Below are 20,201 nucleotides of genomic sequence, written 5' to 3' on the forward strand. Positions count from 1 at the left end.
GCAAAGGTGTAATAATTTTTTTTTTGTCCAAATAGATAATAACAAGGTGAATTGCCATTTATTTTAAAAAAGCGAAAGTGACATCATTTCCAAAAAAAAAATACATTCAGCTTAATAACAAGTTAAATAGAATAATAACAATTTATTGAGATGAAGAATGGATGTTGAAAGAGTAATCTAGCTTTTATGGGTGTGATATTTTGACAAGGTATAAGGACATGCAGGAAATTTATGGATTTCTATAGGTATAAAATATAGGTCAGAGCATTTTTGTTATTATTGAAGTGCACAAATGGTGACAATATTAATTATTTTTTGTATTAGACACGTATTCATTCCAAAAAAGTTCCTGTTTGAAAATAGAATTTGTCTCCGTCAGTTAATTACAAATTACAAGTTGTGGTACTTGTTGTTGCACACTGATATTATAAGTAATTTTAGGCTAAAGAAGATTGGTATGGGTATGATGTTTGGTTTTGGAATGGCAGTGGATAGTGGCTTTCATATTATCATTATGCAACCCGGGTGCTTATTAAAGGCCACGAAGCTGGTTATTGAAGTTTCATAATCCAAAACTGCATTTTAAATAATGCGCATAATACATGTTAATAGACAGTTGAATATGTGTTAATAGACAGTTGAATATGTTAACACATGCTTTTCAAAACCATGCCCTCTCTATTACCAGGACAGTTGTTTGTTTTATTCCCTACCTCTTTCTTCTCAAAAAACTCCTGCATTAAGGATGTTTCACTTACTATTTCTTCTTCCAATAATATAACATCCATTTTCCCCCCTAAGCCAGTTTTGGACTCTCTTACTATGAATAATAACATCAGATAGGTTGGTCGTCAATATTTTGCTCAAATTCAGTTCCTCATTGACTTTTAATAACTGCTCTCGCTAGTTTTGACCTTATTTAGAGTTTTCATATTCGTGTGTAGTTTAAAATTCTCTCAAGTTGGATTCACTAGCCTATTTAAACCTTTTTTTAAACACAAAGCTTACCAATTGATGCATAAATTAAAAAGAGTTTCATAAAAATTAACCTCGATTCATATAAAAATTGAATTTGATCAAAATGAGTTTTAATATCATTCCAATAATCTTATTCAGAATATCCCCCAAGCCACTGATTATTTGAGTAAAAAGTGAAAATTGTAAAGCTTCAGGTAGAAGATGATTAAAAAAAGGAAAACAAAAAAACTTTTAGTTCACACATAGCCATGATAAAACCTCGTTTTCAAAAGATGGCACTGCTAATGTAACTTGGATACATAAAAAAAAAAAATTAAACTTTTAGCAAGGATGCCGTTACACTAGCTCTACTATTTCTGAAGCTATAAGTACATGTGCCACAAACAGAGATGCTTCGGATAAGCATGCTTGATAGATAATTAAATATACACGGTTAGAAAAATACGCATAGGGCCATTTATTATACAAACTCCTTCGGATAAATTCGCCAGTGATGCAATTGCATAACTAGAATTCTCCGTAGCATTTGAAGCGCATGACTGTATTCAGCACCTACGGGCTACTGCATCATGCATTTGTAGAAAAGAGAATCAGTTAGCCTATGATAGAGTTGATCAAGAAAAGGAAATCAAAATAATTGTAAAATGACAGGAAAACTAACCATCACGAAAAAGAAAAATACAATTTCTCAAAGAAGCACATTGAACAGATGTTGTCCAGGTAAAAGAGGTCAGCAAATGAAACTCGAACTCGCTCAAATCAAAGGAAGTTCCTCTGAAAGTTTCCAGAAGAAAACCTTGAAGATAAATCCTTAGTCATGTTTTCTGAATCAAAATTTACAGTTTTCCTTCCAGCTGTCAGATCCTTTTCACGGTCCCATGGCTTCCATGGATGTTCACCCACCCACTCTTCCTTCCCTGGCTGTTGCTTCACTTGCTTGGACTTTTTCTTGGATTTGTTAGCAACCACTTCTTGATGTTTCTGCACCAATGTTTTTGACCGTTTTGCTTTGTTGTATTTGTCCACCAAGTCTGCATCCTCACTGGCCCTTTTCTTATCATCGTCATTTGAAGCTAGTGCAGTAGCTTCATTGTATGCCTCCAAATAACTGTCATATAAATATTGGTTATAAGGCTCTTGATCATGTGGCGGGCTATACATGTTGCAGGAAAGAGAAATTAACCAACCAAAGCACTCTGGAATAGAATGGAAGATACATACTTCATCTTTGCTTTCTGGGCCCTATCCGAAGGGGTGTCTGTCCAAGCACTAGTATCACCTCTACCTTCCTTTGGGCCCCGACTAAATTTGGTTGAGTGCATAGTCATACCACCAGGCTGAAACACAGATATTTCAATAAGTATGTTTAGCAAAATAACCGAGTTCTTCTTGATTAAATAACTTGCTCTAAAGGTTAAGCATATTTTAGTAAATTAGAATCAGATTTAATAGAGAGAATATTGTTGGAGATTTCACATCAACTAGAGATTTACACCAATTTACAGTATGTGGGAGCAATCCTCACCTTACAAGCTGGTTTTGTGAAGAATTAGATTTGTGAGATTCAACCAATGAAGATGTATTATGATAACCAAGCGGCTCTCCACATTACATTCAATCCAATGTTTCATGAGAGGACTAAACCATTGAAATTAATTGTCAACATCTTGAGGATAAGAACTACGGGTAGGTCGACTACCTTTGCGAATGACAATGGACCAACTTGTGTTATCATGATCAAGAGTTGTGGTATTAGGTGACGATTAAGAAGGACCTGTTGAAGAGGACTCACCTTGGGGTATGGACTAGCAATTTGGCTCCTGCATAGGTAATAAGAGGTAGTGACAATGGTTCAGGAGGATTTTGTATGGATTCTAGGTGTTGGGAGCAGAAGTAACGGAAAACTCAACTAAGGACGCAGGAAGAACATGTTGGAGGGAATTAGAATCCTATGTAGAAGGGAATTGGTTCAATAAAGGTAACATTGACAGACATATATTATTTCTTGGTCTCAAGAGAGTAACATCGATATCCTTTTTGAAGTCTAGAATAGCCCAGGAAGACACATTTTGATGGCTTTAATTGAGAGTTTATCTAATCCTGGGGATATATCATGAACAAAACATACACAACCAAAAACACGTGGAATGATATGAATGAGGAGTTCTTTTGGAAATAGAATGGAGTAGGGAACTTTACTTTCGAGTGAAGAAGAAGGCATTCTTTTAATGGGAAAAGAGGCAATTAGGATAGCATCACCCCAACAATGAACAGGCATATTTGCACCAAACAATAAGGTACGAGCAGTTTCAACTAGATGTCTATTTTTTCTTTCTACTATACCATTTTGCTGAGGTGTATGAGGGCAAGTAAACTGATGCAGAATGTTGTGTGAGCTGAAGAGTTTAGATGAATAAGAGAAAAAATATTATTTAGCATTATTGCTTCGTAAGACCTTGATTACTTTTTCCAACAGATTTCTAACTTCATTAAAGACGTAAAAATAGACAAAAGTTCATAATGATATTTCATTAGATAAATTCAAGTACATTTATAAAACTTATTAATGAACATGACAAAATATCTAAAACCAAAAGATGACACACGGTTTGGCCCCCAAATGTACGTGGATGATAGAAAAGGCAGAGTTACATCCAGACACAAGAATGTTTCGAAAAAGAAGACCTGACATATTTTCCTAATTGACATGATTCATTCCAAAGTTTGGAGACTACTAAGTTCAGGAACCTCTGTTTTTAATTGTCAAATGAGGATGTCCTAAGCATTCATGTAGCAGTTTAGGAGATGCAGATGCAACACAAGATCTAGATGAGCTAGTACCAAAGTAGGACTCTAGATTCATGTCCTTTGGCAATTATCGACCCATACCACGTTCCTGTAACAAAAGAATTGGCATCAAATCTTACTGAACAATTTAATGATTTAGTTAATTGTCTTAAAGAAATGAGACTAAAGGGACAGGTAGGTGCAGATTTTAGGTTTAAAGAGGGAGAAAGAGAAATTTGACCAGTTCGCTTAGAGGCTACTTTAGATCTGTTGGCTAGGTTTATAAAATGAAGTGTTTTAGGAAAGGAGAGACAATAGAACAAGATATTACCAGAAATATGATCACATGCACCTTAGTCAATTATCCATGGATTTTGACTCTCCACAGATTGTTAAATGCAAGTTGTTGACAAATTGGGAGTTATAGATGATTGGGCTAGGCTGCTGGATTTCAACCTTAAATATTCCTAATATTTTTCATTAGAGAACTTTGGCTCAAAACCTTCAAGTTTGGAAATATTGACTCTTGTCAGGAAAGCCACGTAAAGAGCAACAGTTCTCCAAGGTGTGTCCCATTCTCTTACAATATGTGCATTGAGGACCTCACTTACCACCACCCTCCTCTAGTTCCAAGAACAGAAACCATTGCAGAAGCCCAATCAACAGTGGAGGAATTGAAGATGTTCTTAGAACTTGACTCATTAGAAGAGATAAAAAAGAAGTTAGATCAGTTTTATATGGTTGTTTCTTTGTGCAAGGAATCCAGATTTTGATCATGTTAGAGATCAAATTTACTGTAGTCAAGCCCATAGATCAAAGTATATCCTTTAGCCTCCAATCGAGCTTTGATGCCATCAACATCATCATTAGGTCCAACCTTAATGGCATAGACCCAACTACAGCATAATGTCTTCTTTAGAGACAAAAAAGGAACTAACTCCCATGTTTTGTTATGTTCATGAGCCACATTTCAGTAATCATGGTTTGTCACCACCTAGAATAATCAAGTGCTTCTGTCACATTTTTAGGAATAGTAATAAAGAAAAGGAAGAAATAAAGGAATAATAGGAAGGAGACAACATGTGGTAGTAGCTAAGAAAATTGTAAATAGGATGAGGACTACTTTATGAAGATAAAGGGAATACCCAAATCTTTGGGTATTGTGACGTTGATTGGACTGGTTCTCCTATGGATAGCCGTTCTACAACAGGTTATTCTGTTTTGCTTGAGGAAATAATATTATCTTTTGGAAGGGCAAGAAACAAAATGTTGTTGCCCGATTAGCTGTTCAAGCTGTGTATAGAGCAATGGCTTCCCTCCCTTGTGAGCTTGTGGTATCAAAGTCTATCCTAGCAAAATTTGATGGACCTGTTGTGCCACCTGCTATCTGGCACTATCAAACCACTCACGAATATCTAGTCCAATGCACGAGATGTACATGCCTCGAGATTAGGCCACGTGGGGGTGTGTGCTAGAGATCCTACAATTTACAGTATATAAGTGGGAGCAACCCTCACCTTACAAGCCAGTTTTCCATGGATGAGTTAGCCTTAAACTCACTTCTTAATAAATATCAAAATAATGATGAAAGAATTATATCATTCTCATAAAACTAACAAAGAAAAGAAATAGTGTGGGTTGGAACAGAAGGACACTTTCTCCATGTTGATAATGCGCTCTCCTATTAAAGTTTAAGTAATTCTATTAATATCAACCAGATATGTTGATTCAAAAGCTAGAGGCTAGAAGATTTTATGCTTCTAATCACCTTGCGCCAAATGATTATGATTTGTTTTGAGTGTTTAATCTTGCTTTTGGTGTTGTAATTTTGAAGTTTGTTTTTATGTAAAGGGTTTGATCTAGCATATCACTGACTGAGGTTTTACTCAAACAAAATGAGATCCTAAGCACCAGACCTAATTCTTTAGGCATTACATGACCCAAAGAAAAGGGCATTACAGTTCCATTAAATGCTTAGAAATTCATTTCAAGGCTTTAGACCTGTCCTACTACCAATAACATCAATCAATTAAGAAAATCAAATATAAACACTACACCCAAATATAAGAAGCCAAGCAAGTTTACAATTTCTAGCTGGTATATACAAATTACATACCCAACCAAAATATGTCCTAGATCATTTATATAGAGAGCTAAAGTGACTCAATATTATAATTATATCAAAATCATAATTAAACCACATTTCAAAGTTACTATACATTATATCATATAAATGGATTACATTTTCTCAACGGTGTCCAATTGCACTTGTGTAGCTTGCACAAGTGTCCAATATCAAATGATTGACGATACTTACTTTCCTTTCCGGAGGCAGTGTTGTCATCCACTCATCCCTTTGTGGCTCCACTTTAACCTCTGTCTGTGCCAGAAGTTCTTCATCACCCTCCATGGAAATACCTGCCAAAGAATTCCTAGCAATAAGATAACAGTTCGCAGGTAATAATAGTACCCAAATATATGCTCTTTCCTTCCAAGAAAGACATGTATATGGGGTGGGGGTTTCCAACCTAAACAGTTACAAGACCAGCAAGAGGCAAAAGTACATCCCAAATACCACAAATTAAGCACACTATCACCAAATCAACAGGCACTGACACTTTATGTTGGTTTTCAGGAATATGAGTACAGTACCTTCTCCCAGTGATATGGTAGATCATAGCAATTAAGAAAATAAGAATAAAAAGAGGCCTCTAAAATGATTTTAATCATTATGTACAGTAAAACTAGAACATAAGGTAACTTTAAAGGTTGAAACAACCTGCAAATTTTCTCCTCTACTTCATTATAAATACAAAATATTAACAATTTTTCTTTGGCTTACATGAGAAATGATAATATGCTTTACAAACTTAGAAAATGTAATTCCCACACTAAGCTCATTTTGCTCTATATTTTCCTCCACGTCCCTTCCCACCACCTTTTCATGTTTTACATAGGCAATTGGTGCTACAATTATCTCTAACACAACTTAACCCTTTCAATTTCCCCACCCACCTTTCAAATTTTTACCTCAAAAAAGTGACCTCAAGAAACTAGACAAGAACCCTCTCTACATTGTGGAACTCACCTTGAGATCTTCTCCATAGCGCAGCCTCACGCATAGTTTTAAGTTGAGCCTGCAGTCACATGATGATATTAGGGCTTCAATCACTAATAGTATAGCCAGACAAATAAGTTCAAATTACCTTAAATTCCTCTTGTTCTTGCTTGAGTTTGATTTTCTCATCCATTGCTTTCCGCTGCAAAAAGCACACAACATCATCTTGTTAATAAAAAGAATTCAAATATATTACAAAAATATCTAATCTAGCATATGTCAAATGTGAGAACAAAACATCTCCTCAGAAAAAGAAATACATGCCAAAACAAAACAGCATTCTTAATAAACAAAATTCTATAGGGAAAAACCAAAGGAAAAGTTAAAGATACAAGAAATAAATTAAAAGGCCAGTGCTGAAATTTATATAATTACCAAGTTTCGTGTGAAACCACTAATTCATCTTACTAGTGGGCAAGATTGTTTGTTCTAGCTTCTTTTGGGGGATATATTACTCTTTTCAATAAATTTTCTCAAAAGCAGCAAAAAATATACTATTTACCCTAGAATAAGACAACCCAAACATACCTAATCAGCCCCCAATGATTGCTTATTCACTAGCAAACAACACAACACATGAATGTCAGCAATATCGTAGGTCAAATGCAAGAAATTGCTAACAGCTTTTGCTTTTTCAAATGACTTCTTCAGCCATGTCACACTAAATTATTCACTATTCAAGTTCCTTGAACAACAATTCTGCTTCACACACAAACTTTTTAAACACTTGATGATTTTTGACAGATCTGGAGTCCTTAAAGTGCAAAAAGAGCTTATCACTATTTTTCTTAGTTGAAAATAAACAAGTGCCTTCCCTGTTGCTGAATCCAAACAGAGGAAATAAATTCCCTCAAATCATAGGTAAGGATCTGAACTCAAATAAAAATCAATTGTAAATAAAATAAACCCAAATTGCCAAGAACTCTGCCGCTCATAGTGTTCCCACTACCCAACTCAAGAAGGATACATAACTATTCCCTGATTCACATCCTATCTTTTCTGTAAGAAAGGACTTTGTGCTATATTTTCTGTACAAGTTTAAAAAGCTAATATTTTTTACTTTCAAGTGAAACAATCAACCAATAAAACAAAAAGGCAAAAGAAAACCCATAGGTAAACCAATTAACCAAGTGTATACCTTAAAAAGAAAGAGTTGCAAGCATATAGCATGAAAAAAACTTTAACTTCAATAATAAACCACCCTTCTAGCAGGATCACCTTTTCTGGATCTTGTAACTCTTTGAAAGCTTTATTTAACTTAATGAATGCCTGGTGGGCTTGCGGATGAGAGCATTTATCTGGATGAACCAATAGTGATATCTTCCAGTACCTAAATGGCATTAATCAAGACAACATTAGACAACCAAATGATCTTGATCATACGTAGTCATTTGATGGCCAAAGATTGGATTTTTTTGTTGTTATTGTATAGAATATAGAACTTAATATATTTTAGAGACATTTCCCTTTTAGTTCCCAGTATAGATATAGAATGTCTCCCTTTTAGTTCCCAGTATAGATATAGAATGCCTCCCTTTTAGTTCCCAGCATAGATATAGAATGTCTTGGGTACATGCTTATGTTTTTAGTACAGAACAGACTGTTATAGTCCACATTTTGTTTTTAACATGATAATACAATTATACAATGATTTGGATCATGATGATTTACAAACTTCTTTGGAGCAGTAAGGCAGCACAGTTGTACTAAATAATCACTCAGAGAACACCCATTTCCTAACTAACTCTGTTTAGGGTGGGGGCACAACACAGTTGAATCAGTTTTTAAAATAATTAATTCAAACACAAAATTAACCACAAATGCTTTCTTCTTTGATCAATTAAAAAAATCACATAAGAGAACTTACCTTTTCTTAACATTTCCATCGGACATATTATGATTGACTCCTAGAACATCATATGGACTATCAGCCTCAACTTCCATTATTCTGGTCACCTGAGAAATAAACAGACAATAACTTGTACCTCAGCATTCAATTAGAGATAAGTATCCAAAACCTAATTCAGAAATAAAGTAACAAGTAATCTGAGAATTAAAGAGTTTCTCCCCTGAAAGAAACTCTTTAAAAAAAGATAAAAATTACAAAACAGATATAACCAGTTGTAAAATCAAAAAGATTAAATGGAAAAATATAAAGATTCCTGCGTTCAAAGAGCCAAACTACCATCAACACCACCCCCAAAAAAATCTGAGAGATGAACAACTGGAGCTTCCCTGGAGACTCCATGATCAGAGAAAACCAAACTATCTTTATCCCATAACAAAGCAGACAGTTAAAGATTAACCCAGAAGTTCAAATACATCAAACGTTAATGGCTTGTCAAATTCAGATGACAGATTGTTCAGTTTAGCTGAAGGAATCCAAATTGAAGAAGTTATTTCTCATGTCCCCCAAATAAAATCCAATCTTATAAGTGGAAAACCAATACATCATATATCAATCATTAAATCTAAGTATTTTATTTTAATATTTGAAGAAAGAAAAAAATCCTGATTAATGACACTGGGATTAAATACCTCTTCAAAACGTTCTGCATCATTAGCTGATTCTGCTTCAGAAACCATAGCTGGTGGTGCAGGTCCAATAAATAGTTCACTATCATCATCCAATTCGGCCTCTCTAAAGACATTAGCATTAAAAATCATCCACCATCATCAGACGTAAATTGACTCCATTGAGACAGGAAACATAATCAATAGGAACTTAAATGGGTTGGCACCTGAGCTCAGTCTGCGCCTCTGTTAATTTGGCAGCAGCAGCCAGTAATTCAGCTGATGGCATTGCAGGGCCAATCATCCTGCACAGTAAAGTAAGCAATAACTTCAAATAAATAAATAAATAATGTCAACAAAATGACAAAAAGAATTGTCACCTTTTCCTAGGACCTGCAGAATGATCATCTGGAGATGCGAGCACATGGTCATCCACCATCTGTTCCTTTTCAACATCCACTGGAACTGAACCGGATTCAGGCACCGGTGCAGAAGCCTCAGCTTGCTCATTTATTATGGGATTTGTGTAGGAGAGAATGAGAGGGCCAAGAACATCCAAAGTAGGGCGAGCTTTAGAAGGCAGCAAGAAAACCCCATCTCCGTTCTCCTTAAGGTTTAATGAAAGAAACAGCTTCTTCAAATGCTTCGCCAAAGATCGTTCTGATATACCCTTTATGTCAACAGCTTGTCCATCATCAATCATTTGCAAAAGCTAAACACAACCACAACAACAAAAAGACCAGTAAGAACCAAGCATATATTGTGAAATATGCAATATAATATAACCAATTTCAATTTAAAACACTAATCTAGTGTTCACAAAAAAAACACTATCAATGAAATTGGCAAAGCATGGGAAGAGAAATGAAAGTGAAACCTGCTTCAAATCGTTGCCGACGTTGGGGAACTCTATCATCATATCGGTTATCACAGTTTCAGGCAGAACCCTAGGTTGTTTGTCTTCATCCTCCGAAGAGTTGGAGGAGTCATCGGAATCATGGAGCCTCTTCCTCTTTTTCTTCTCTCTGTCTCTCCTCTTTCTCCTTCGCTCCTCCTTCTCCTCGCTCCTTCTGCGCCGCTCCTTTTCGCGTCGCCGCCGCCGCCGCCGCGAAGAGCGGTCAGAGTCCGACGAGGACGACGGAGAGGATGAGGACGTAGACGAGTCATGTAGACGACGCTTCTTCTTTCTTCTGTCACCCATTTTGGGAATTCACCGATTCGCACCAAAAATCTGAATATGAATTATCACAAACAACGAATCAATCATTACTCTTGTATTTTACCGCTTTCTGCACTTATTTTTTCCAAACTTTTTTTAAATGTACTCATACATAAATGCCAAGAAAACAAAAGTAAAAATGTGTTAAGAAATATTTGCTATGGATATTTAATTTATTTTATTTTAATTTATTTCTTTCTATTAAATCTTGTTTATGTATTAATCCTTATATGATTTAAAATAATTAAAATAAATAGTTTAATATTCAATATAACATACTTTTTTTAATAAAAGCGTCCACCATCAAATGTAATAATATAATTACATCTTTAGGAAGTTGTGTTAATAATTTGAAGTTGTTGTTTTATTAAATAAACAAAAAATAGTATCTGGTGATATTATTATTAAAAAAACAAACACTCACTTTTTATAAAAAAAAAAAAGTAGGTTAACAAGTTATAATTTTAATTTTGTAAAATTATATAATTTGTAACTTCTTAAAATATTTTCTAAGAGTATTAACTAATAAAGGTTTTTTAGCATGCTATAATTTACATATTACATGTGTTAACTATTATTAGTGTAAAATGTAAGATATTCCAATATTACCAAAAATATTCAAGTTTTCATTTTTTTTATATTTATATAAATAACATGTGACTAGTATGTTCACTTTTTAAGCCAAGTTGTGATTCTTTATTAAAAAAATAGTAACTTCATTGTAAGTATTATTACTACAGCTATAGTAATACTATATATTGTATGCAATATATAGTGTAAATATGTTTGCCTACTTTTAAAATGTTTATGAATCCAAACATGCATGTATTCTTATTTATTTGTATTGTCCATGTTTCTAATATTTTAAACATATCGAACACATTACTGAAATCAATACTCTAAACACTAAGTATATTAACATTTGCTTGCAACTATAACAAATCCTATGATAGTTTGATTCATGAAAAGATCATTCTTATTATCCAGAGATGGCTTTATTTACTTCTAATATAAGAGTCAAAAATAGTATTGATAAGAACAAATTTCTAATACTTAAGTGTATAACACATGTAAGATGTAAACCATTTCATACATATTTTCTTTCTTTTTTTCTTGTTAGCAATTCTTTTTTATTTTTCTTGTTTTGTTTGAAAAACAAACACAATAAAGTGATGGTTGATTTTCCCTGTAACATATCAGTCTTGATCTTATCATAAGAAATTTTTTATTTACTCTTACTGATTTAAAAGACCTTTTAGAGTTTATTGAGCACATTTCATATCCATCACTTGAATCCTCGTACTTATGTATAGCGACGATGACACGCGAAGAAGAACTGTCGTTGGAGAAGAAAAGTGGTGGTTGTCTTGCTAGGATGGTTGTACTCATCAAAGAAGAATGTAAGTTTTTCGTGAACCTGTTGAACTTCGGATATGTATATCCGAAAGTGAATTTTGTTATGTAAGTCTTATGCGAATGTTGAAATTCAGAGGTTTCCCGGATGTTGTAATCTAGAAGCACAAAGTAGGAGTGATGACTTGTGGATTTGGATATTCGTAAATATTTTGGATACGATAATCCGGAAGCCAATGCTCAGTGATTTTTCTGGATGCATAAATCCATAAGTGTGTTTCAGATATGATAATCCAAAAGTAATTGTGTGTGTGTTTTTTTTTCATTTGAGGTCATTTTATGAAATGCTTAGGAACATGGTGAGGACTAGAGGAGGAAGATCTTCTAATGTGGATCGCATGCGACTAACTGCATCTGTGAGAAGAAAGTGTGGTGGTCCTAGTAATTCAGTTGCAAATGGGGACTTTGAATAGAATATTGAACAAGAAGAAGTGGAAATTGAAGACGAAGGCTATCCAGGAGGGTCAGTGGATAAGTCATTACTAATTAATTATGAAGATCATGTGGCGAGACAGTTATGAATGATTTGGTAAGTAATGAACATTTTATATGACTGGTTAATTGAGTGTGTTATGTATGTATTTGTTGATTATTGTAGGATCGTGGTGAGCTTAAGGTGGTTTCTCATGGGAGAAAGGTCAATAAGTTAGGAGCACCACACAAGAGCACAAAGGCTGCAGTAGATATGTCTGGCTTAGGTGGTTTCATTCATGCAAATTATGAGAATTTAGACAGAGGATTGTTTTGTGCATTCGTAGAGAGGTGGCATGTAGAGACAAACATATTTCATTTACTTATTGGGGAGATGATCATCATTATAGATGACATGTCAAATTTGTTGCATCTGGCCATTGTTGGACAATTTCATACGCACTAAACCTTAGATGCAAATAAGGCGAATGACTTGTTGTTAGAATCCTTATGTGTTGACCGTGGAGCTGCAATTGAAGAGACATGACACTAGCGAGATGACTCTAGTAACGTTGGGCCTATTTACGTTTTGTTTGCCCAAGCGAGCCCATTAGCGCCTAAGCGAAAAGTCACTTGAGTCCAAGCAAAATAGGTTAAATAAGAGGTTTTAGGCACAACCCTAATGTGCAAGATTGAGAGGAAAACACCATTGAGTGACTTGTGATCCAATTGGGATAATAGAAGGTGTTAGAAGATGTGTGGCTAATTCTACTCTTTAGGATTGAGAGTAATTTGCTCAAACTTTAATGTATTGAGATGATCTCTGAACATAATATTATGTTCTTGATTTATTATTGGTATTATTGTTTTGCATCTAATTCTTGTTTTTAAATTTGATTGGAAAGTATTTTTAGGGTTCTGACCTAAACAATAATAGTTAACATATTTGAGTGTTAGGAATAGACTTGAAATGTTAATTGTTATCAACGTATGATCTGAATTCTAAGTTGTTTTTATAAATATGCGAGAAATCAATATTTAAGAAGCATCTTAATAATTTTATATGCGAGGAATCGATATAAATGATTTTTATACGGATGTCAATATCAATCAAAGGACATAATATTATTAGGCTAATCAAAATATACAAGAGTGAGAAAGATGAAACTCAATCCCTATTTTTCCAATTGAAGCAACAACTTTTTGCCTTGTTCTCTTCTTAATCATTGCTAGCACAACAAATTCCAACAAAATTTTATTATTTTGTTTTATATTTAGTGAATGTTTTACTTGGTTGTTCAACTGTTCCTTGTGGGTTCGATATTTGTCCTTAGGGACACATTATTACTTCTGACAACGTGATGCACTTGTCATAAAAAGTCATCAAGTTTTTGGCACCGTTGCCGGATATTGACTGCTCCAGATCAACATCGTCTAATCCATCCCACACATCAATCTCCCCTGAAATTCCCATGTGTGAATCCACGAAATCCATTGGCACTACTGTATACAAAAAAAGAACATATGTCAGGAACCTTTACCTTTCGGATATCCATATCCGTAACCCAAATTAGGAAGTTTCGGATATGCAAGTCCATAACTAATATGTCACTTTCAGATATGGCCATCCACAAGCTTATATGGACAAACATTAATACCTTCTGGATGCCAAGATCCACAAACCTATTATCTCATTACAGATATGGAAATCTGAAGTACACACTACATACTTCCGAATTTCTGCATCCGTAGGCAACTTTCTGGATCCTGATATCCGGTATAAACTCAACATCATTTGCAAGTGAAAAGCACACGGAAACGATTTTCCTTACCTCAAAAGTCAACTGCACCGCATATAAAAGTAATGTCTTGGCCTTCACCACCACAACAAACCACTACACCATCACCACTTCTACTCAAAACGCCTTCACCACAATAAACACCTCTTCTGCAACTTTTTTTGAAAATAAAGATGACATGGGCACTTTGGAGTTTTAAAATATATGTTGGATGCACATCAGAATTGAAATGGTGTAGGGAGAATTAGCCTAAAGTGATTTCAATAGACGAAGAGACATGAACTTATTGATGTCCATAAATTTTGATCAAAATGAAGTGAGAAGGAACCAAGAAAATGAGCAGACATGATAACATTTTTTTATGTCATTGGCCAAATTCATTTATTCTTTTAAGAGACTTCATTTTTTTAACATTTTACATCAATTTTTCAACGATCGATGTAGAATCTTCTAACTATAACCATGTAGAATCTTATTTTTATGTCACTTTGATAATGTAATAAATCGTAACCATGATGAATAATCGGTAGAGTAATTCTTTTACAAAAATAACCATTTTATGAAAAAAAAATTATCTTGAAAATAAATAAATTGTATTTCAATATATGACTTTTTCTTTTATAAAATTGTGTTTATGCTTACAACTTCTCTTTTATTTTACTTTTTTTCTCTAAATAGTCTTGGTATTTTGGACTTTTTATCTTCCATTTTTGGTTATGGTAATTAGAGTTATCAATTTGACCCATGATTCATGGGCTAACTCCAACCCATTATACAAATAAGCTCTTTTTTTTATTTTCCTACCAAATGAGTAGGTTGAAAAAGCCATAATCCGCAAAACTCACATTAAGTGGGTTAGAATCAGTATTAAAGTGTGTGAGACTTACTATAAGACTTCAATTAATTTTTAAATTATTTTAGAATCATATGAGTCTTTAAAATATTCTAAATTGAAAAATGATCCCTAAATACTTTACATTAACTATAAGTTGGTCCTTAATTAATTTTCATTATTTGTAACTTAATTAAAAAAGTTAGGGTCCAACCAAATTGCTGATCCATCATTATTTTACATGGGTCTATCCTTGGCAGACCTTGTATTAACTTGACCTAACACAACTCAATCTCAACTTGGCCTAACATGGATCCAATTTGACTTGGCCTCAGCTTGTCATGAACCTGAAATTACTCGACTCAATGCAGTCTCGACACAACTTAGTCTGACATGAGTTTGAGTCGACTTAACCCAACATGGGCCAGACTTGACACAACCTGACATGGACCCAACTTAAGTCGGTCCAACCTAGATCATACTTGACTCGACATGATATGGGCCTTACATGACTTGGCTCGAGGTGGGTCTGACTCATCTCGACCTGAGCTAGGCCCGAAATGAATTGACCCAAGGTGGACCCGAAATAACGTGTCTTGAAGTCAACCTATTTGACTTGAGCCCAACCCAACCTTGCCCAAATTGACCTAGAATCGAATTTAGAAAACCTAGTCTCTGCCCGACTCAATCTGACCTAGGCGTGACTCGACTTGGCCAACGTAACTACAACTTAACTTGGCCTAATATGAGTTGAACCTTTGTCAAACTGACTTGCCCTGCCTGAAACTGGACTCAACCTGACCTGGACTTGGTTTGACCTAACTTGTCCCAACTCATGCTCAATTTGACTCAACATGTCTTAGGTCAGGTCTAACTTGGTTTGAATGAACTTGATCTGTCTCAGCCTAGCCTAGACTCAACCTGATTTGCGTCCATCTCGGTTAGTTAGATATGGTCGGTTGACCTAACATGACCTAAGCTTGACCCCACTTTGTCTTTGTACTAAGTTTGGATTTTGATTGAGTGAATATTTTTTATGTGTATAAAAAAATTTAAGTAATTTTTTTTTCATTTTTATTTTTAAATAAGATTTTTTTGCTTTAAAAAAGTGGTTGATGGTTGACCTTGGGGCATTGAGCTTTTGTTGACATTTTGGTCCTATGAACTTTTTCTTGTGTAGGATTTTTGGTCTTGTGGACTTTTTAACCCTAGCCCATATGAGTTAGGGACAAGTCGTTTGGCCAAAGCTAAATTCAGAGGTCTAATGGTAGTCTTCATTGATTTATTTGGATGCTTTCTTGAAAATAATTAATGAAATCACTTTTATCGTAATAGTTTTTAACTTTTCAACAACAGATAACAAGATTTAATTCAAAGCTTTCCAAGTTGTTTAAAAGTAGACTTAGTAGAGTTAGTTAGGGGAATTGTTGGTTTGAAAGTTTGGGGAGAGCCTATGTCTCTCAAATATTTAGAATAATAGGGATGATGTATTATAATCCTACATTACTATTAGAATCTTCTTTTCTCTTTATAATCTTTTATATCATATAAAGGTTCTTTTTCATAAGTGTTTTGTTTTCTTTCTATATTTTAATATAGTCCATAGTCCAATTACGGATGTGGTTCCAAAGGCTTGGAACCTTGGTTTCATGAAATTTTTATTTTTTGTTTTACATTGTACATTTAAGAGAATTTATGTTGAATATTATGCATCTTCACTTTTTCAATAATGAAATCCTTAGATGGTACTAAATGGATAATTAACATGGTAAATGTTTATGACTTGAACTCTGCTTAATCTTGGATTTATATTTCTTGTTGATGAATGAGATCTTATGTAAATTTTGATCCCACGAGATGTATATTGGGGATGAACATACAAAAGGATGAGATGGTTGAGATACTACGTTTGTCTCAACAGGGGTACTTGTAAAAGGTGGTTGAGAGGTCTAGGATGCATGAATTTAAATCTCTGGGGACACCTTTTGGACACCATATGAGGCTCTCAATTGCTTAAGCTCCAAGTACTAAGGAGGAAAGGAGGAAGATGAAGACTACCATGTATGCTAATGAGCTTGGTAACATCATGTATGAGATGGTCTGTAGCAAATTAGATTTGACTCATGTTGTTAGCAGGTACATGACGAATCCTGTATAAATTCATTGGGAGGCTTTGAAGTATGTGTTGAGATATATAAGAGCAATAACATTGTCTGGTTGAGTGTATAAAAGGTCTGTCCATGACAAAGTTGTTATAGAAAGGTATCTGGACGTTGATTATGTAAGAAATGTTGATACCAAAAAGTCACTTTCTAGGTATGTATTTATCTTGGGTCCTGTAGTTTGTTGGAGATCTAGTATGCAATTAGTCATGACTTTATCTACTATCCAAACATAATATATCGCACTCATAGAAGGGGTAAAGGAGGAACTGTGGTTGAAGGAGATGATTGGAGAGGTGGATATTGTGTAAGACTATGCAATTGTTTATTGTGATTGTCAAAACACCGTACATTAAGTTGATTAACAAATTTACCACGGGAGCATGAAACAAATAGACATCATACTGCATTTTGTAAGAGACATTATTGAGTCTATAGAGGTTAGGATCGAGAAGATAGTATTGAAAGAAAATCCAGCATATGTATTTACATAATTCTTCTCAAGATCGAGGTTCATATGGTTAATTTTCTGATTAAAGAAAACGGAAGTTGGAGTTGAAGTTGTTCTATGATTTGGAGTCAATATTGCATCTTTATTTAAGTGCATATATGGTGTGGTGAGTACATTATAGATTATTAAAAGCATGTTTATGGGCACTTGAGTTTTCCTCCATGTGTGGTGAGTGCAGCATAGCAAGGGCACAAATCTTGGTTCCCAGAAGTTCCTGGTGGCACGCAGTTGCACCTCTCACAGCAACTATTGCACGCCCTTATGCACATTTTGTACCTCTCAGCCTTCCCACACCTGTATTTGCACTTCCCATCGCAGTCTGCACCATTTAACCACATAATTATTCACCCCATTTTAGAGGATTAAAATCCAATATTATATTATATATATACTGATTAATTACTAGATTTCGGATTATTTGATTCATCTGAGATATTTTATAGCATCAGTAACTAATTAAACTACAAACACTACAGAATATGTAAAATAATAGTTTTCAATCTTACCTATCTTGTTGGCAGCGACCATGTGCTTATTTCCACTGTGGATCCCCAACTGAAATTTTTCCCATAATTAAGAAAGAACAAAAAAGAGAAAAATAGCAAAATAGCAAAATAATTTTTTTCATATTAGTCAGAATCTTAGGTATCTGAGTTTAGCTTGCTGCTATATATTGAAGAGGTTCAAAAGTTCTTCCTAGCTAGGAAATTAGACAACATTGAATTATTGGCTTTTCCAAAAAAATATGCATTTGATTGGAGCTTGTCTCTACAAGGCTTCAGAGGCTACATGTTTTATCAAGGAGTTTTTGAGTTTTTTTTTTCTCTCATGTGTCAGGTGTAGCAAGAATGGCTTGTTCTAACATGTGATGTGATCTATCTTTTATGAGTTCAGTCTTATAGAAAGGAGCACATTCTTTTGTGTTGATGTTACATACTGTAACAAAAAACTGGTGTTTGCAAAACTTTGTACATGTTTTTGTGCTGGTTTTGCCTCTTCTTTGGTAAGATTTTTGCTTACAAAAAATGAAAAAGGTGGGAAAATATAATGGCCAATTAATAACTCATGATGAATGGATAAATAGATTTGATATAGCAAGGAAGTAATATTAACACGTCATGAATGAACCACTTAACCTCATGCATAAGGATGAAGCAGAAAATAGCCATGACCACTGTTTTTCTGGTGAGGGCCATAGTTAAATTACCTGCAACTTTCACAAGAAAAACAAGGTTTTAAGCAAGACAAAGAGACAGTGACAGATAGAGGTAGATTCTGGGTCTGAAGCTTTGATCCCAGCTCTCACTATTTATATGGAAAAGAAAAAGGTAATTTTTGAGAGAACAGGTTCCAGCTGTAGCAAGATAAACCACCCCATTCGTATGCATGCACTTTGAAAGTTCTATTGCCGTGAAGGCAAGTAAGAAAACAATAATTTTATTTATTCATAGAACATTTGCTTCTTGTAATGTCTCATATGTTGAAATCTTATTAATAAAATAAATGGCTATGTTTTAAGATAATTTTTAAAAATACAATTTAATTAAAGAAGAATTGTTTTATACTGTTTTATCGATTGTTAAATTTTTTTATTTCACAATAGATTTTTTTTATTTAAAGTAAAGGACATGTTATTATCTGAAATTTTTGTTTGCCTCACACAAACCTATTGGCTAATCTATTTAGTGGAATTTATTTCAATAACTATTTATTATAGCAGAGGTTGCATGGCCTTGAATTTTAGTTCAATAAGGCATTAAAAGGTCTTAAATATAACACCAACGTTATATATACCAGGTAATCCTTGTCGTCACAACAGGCCATTTATATGTGAAAAAAAACTTGACAGTAAATATCTAGTTAGCCATTTAGTGAATGTAAATACTTAACTAAAGTGTTTTGATTTCTTATCTAATTTTTAAGAATTCTTCAAAGTTGTTTTGTATTACATTATAATACTACTTTTGCAAGGGTTTTATAAAAGGAGTATGAAGTCACACATTAGATCATAAAAGTATGAAGTCTTTTAAAAATAAAAGACTACCAAATCGAATCAACACAATCTAAAGTTGTTTGAAAATAAACAACCATCAAATTGGATTTTTTTTTGGGTATTCTCAGGATACATTCTCTTTTAATAATGTATTTTTTGGGTATGCTGAATAGTTTCACATCACTTAAGAGTTAAGGTCAAGAGAAATTTAAATATATTTTTTTCTATTGATCATCTAAAGTGTCTTTTATAGACAAAACAATGTTAGAACTCCGAGCTCAAAGACAAACAATACCTTAGATGTGAATGTTATCTCAACGGACTTGAGTCAAAACATTGACACCTTATGTGAGATTGAGAAGAAGTTTCAAAGACAAAGTCTCGTTCCCTTAACTTTTAACCGACGGGGGAATGAAAAAGTGATTCCAAAGACAAATCTTTGTTCTCCTTAGAACTCGACTGAA

The 20,201-nt window shown here is 34.1% G+C and overlaps 2 protein-coding genes across 3 annotated transcripts; both read right to left on the reverse strand.

Moving 5' to 3' along the window:
* Positions 1–1,227: 1,227 nt before the first annotated feature.
* On the reverse strand, positions 1,228–10,759 carry LOC137827788 (uncharacterized). Of its 2 annotated transcripts, XR_011083776.1 has the most exons (12): positions 10,275–10,759; positions 9,778–10,109; positions 9,625–9,702; positions 9,422–9,524; positions 8,751–8,839; positions 8,102–8,213; positions 6,972–7,025; positions 6,854–6,902; positions 6,083–6,183; positions 2,200–2,315; positions 1,640–2,086; positions 1,228–1,540 (listed from the first exon to the last, which is right to left on the reverse strand). XR_011083776.1 is itself a non-coding variant. In XM_068634108.1 (11 exons), exons 1-11 carry the CDS (start codon positions 10,596–10,598, stop codon positions 1,738–1,740), a joined length of 1,707 nt encoding a protein of 568 aa, XP_068490209.1. In that variant the 5' UTR covers positions 10,599–10,715; the 3' UTR covers positions 1,636–1,737. The 2 variants fall into 2 exon arrangements, 1 of the variants encoding a protein (XP_068490209.1); XM_068634108.1 differs by lacking the exon at positions 1,228–1,540 and having other exon boundaries at positions 1,636–2,086; positions 10,275–10,715.
* Positions 10,760–17,702: 6,943 nt separating this feature from the next.
* LOC137827640 (gibberellin-regulated protein 2-like) lies at positions 17,703–19,006 on the reverse strand. Its single transcript, XM_068633853.1, has 3 exons — positions 18,881–19,006; positions 18,251–18,299; positions 17,703–18,063 (listed from the first exon to the last, which is right to left on the reverse strand). Exons 1-3 carry the CDS (start codon positions 18,938–18,940, stop codon positions 17,882–17,884), a joined length of 291 nt encoding a protein of 96 aa, XP_068489954.1. The 5' UTR covers positions 18,941–19,006; the 3' UTR covers positions 17,703–17,881.
* Between the last annotated feature and the right edge of the window lie 1,195 nt (positions 19,007–20,201).

Source organism: Phaseolus vulgaris, chromosome 7 (assembly GCF_000499845.2).
Source record: "Phaseolus vulgaris cultivar G19833 chromosome 7, P. vulgaris v2.0, whole genome shotgun sequence".
Taxonomy (NCBI): Eukaryota; Viridiplantae; Streptophyta; class Magnoliopsida; order Fabales; family Fabaceae; genus Phaseolus; species Phaseolus vulgaris.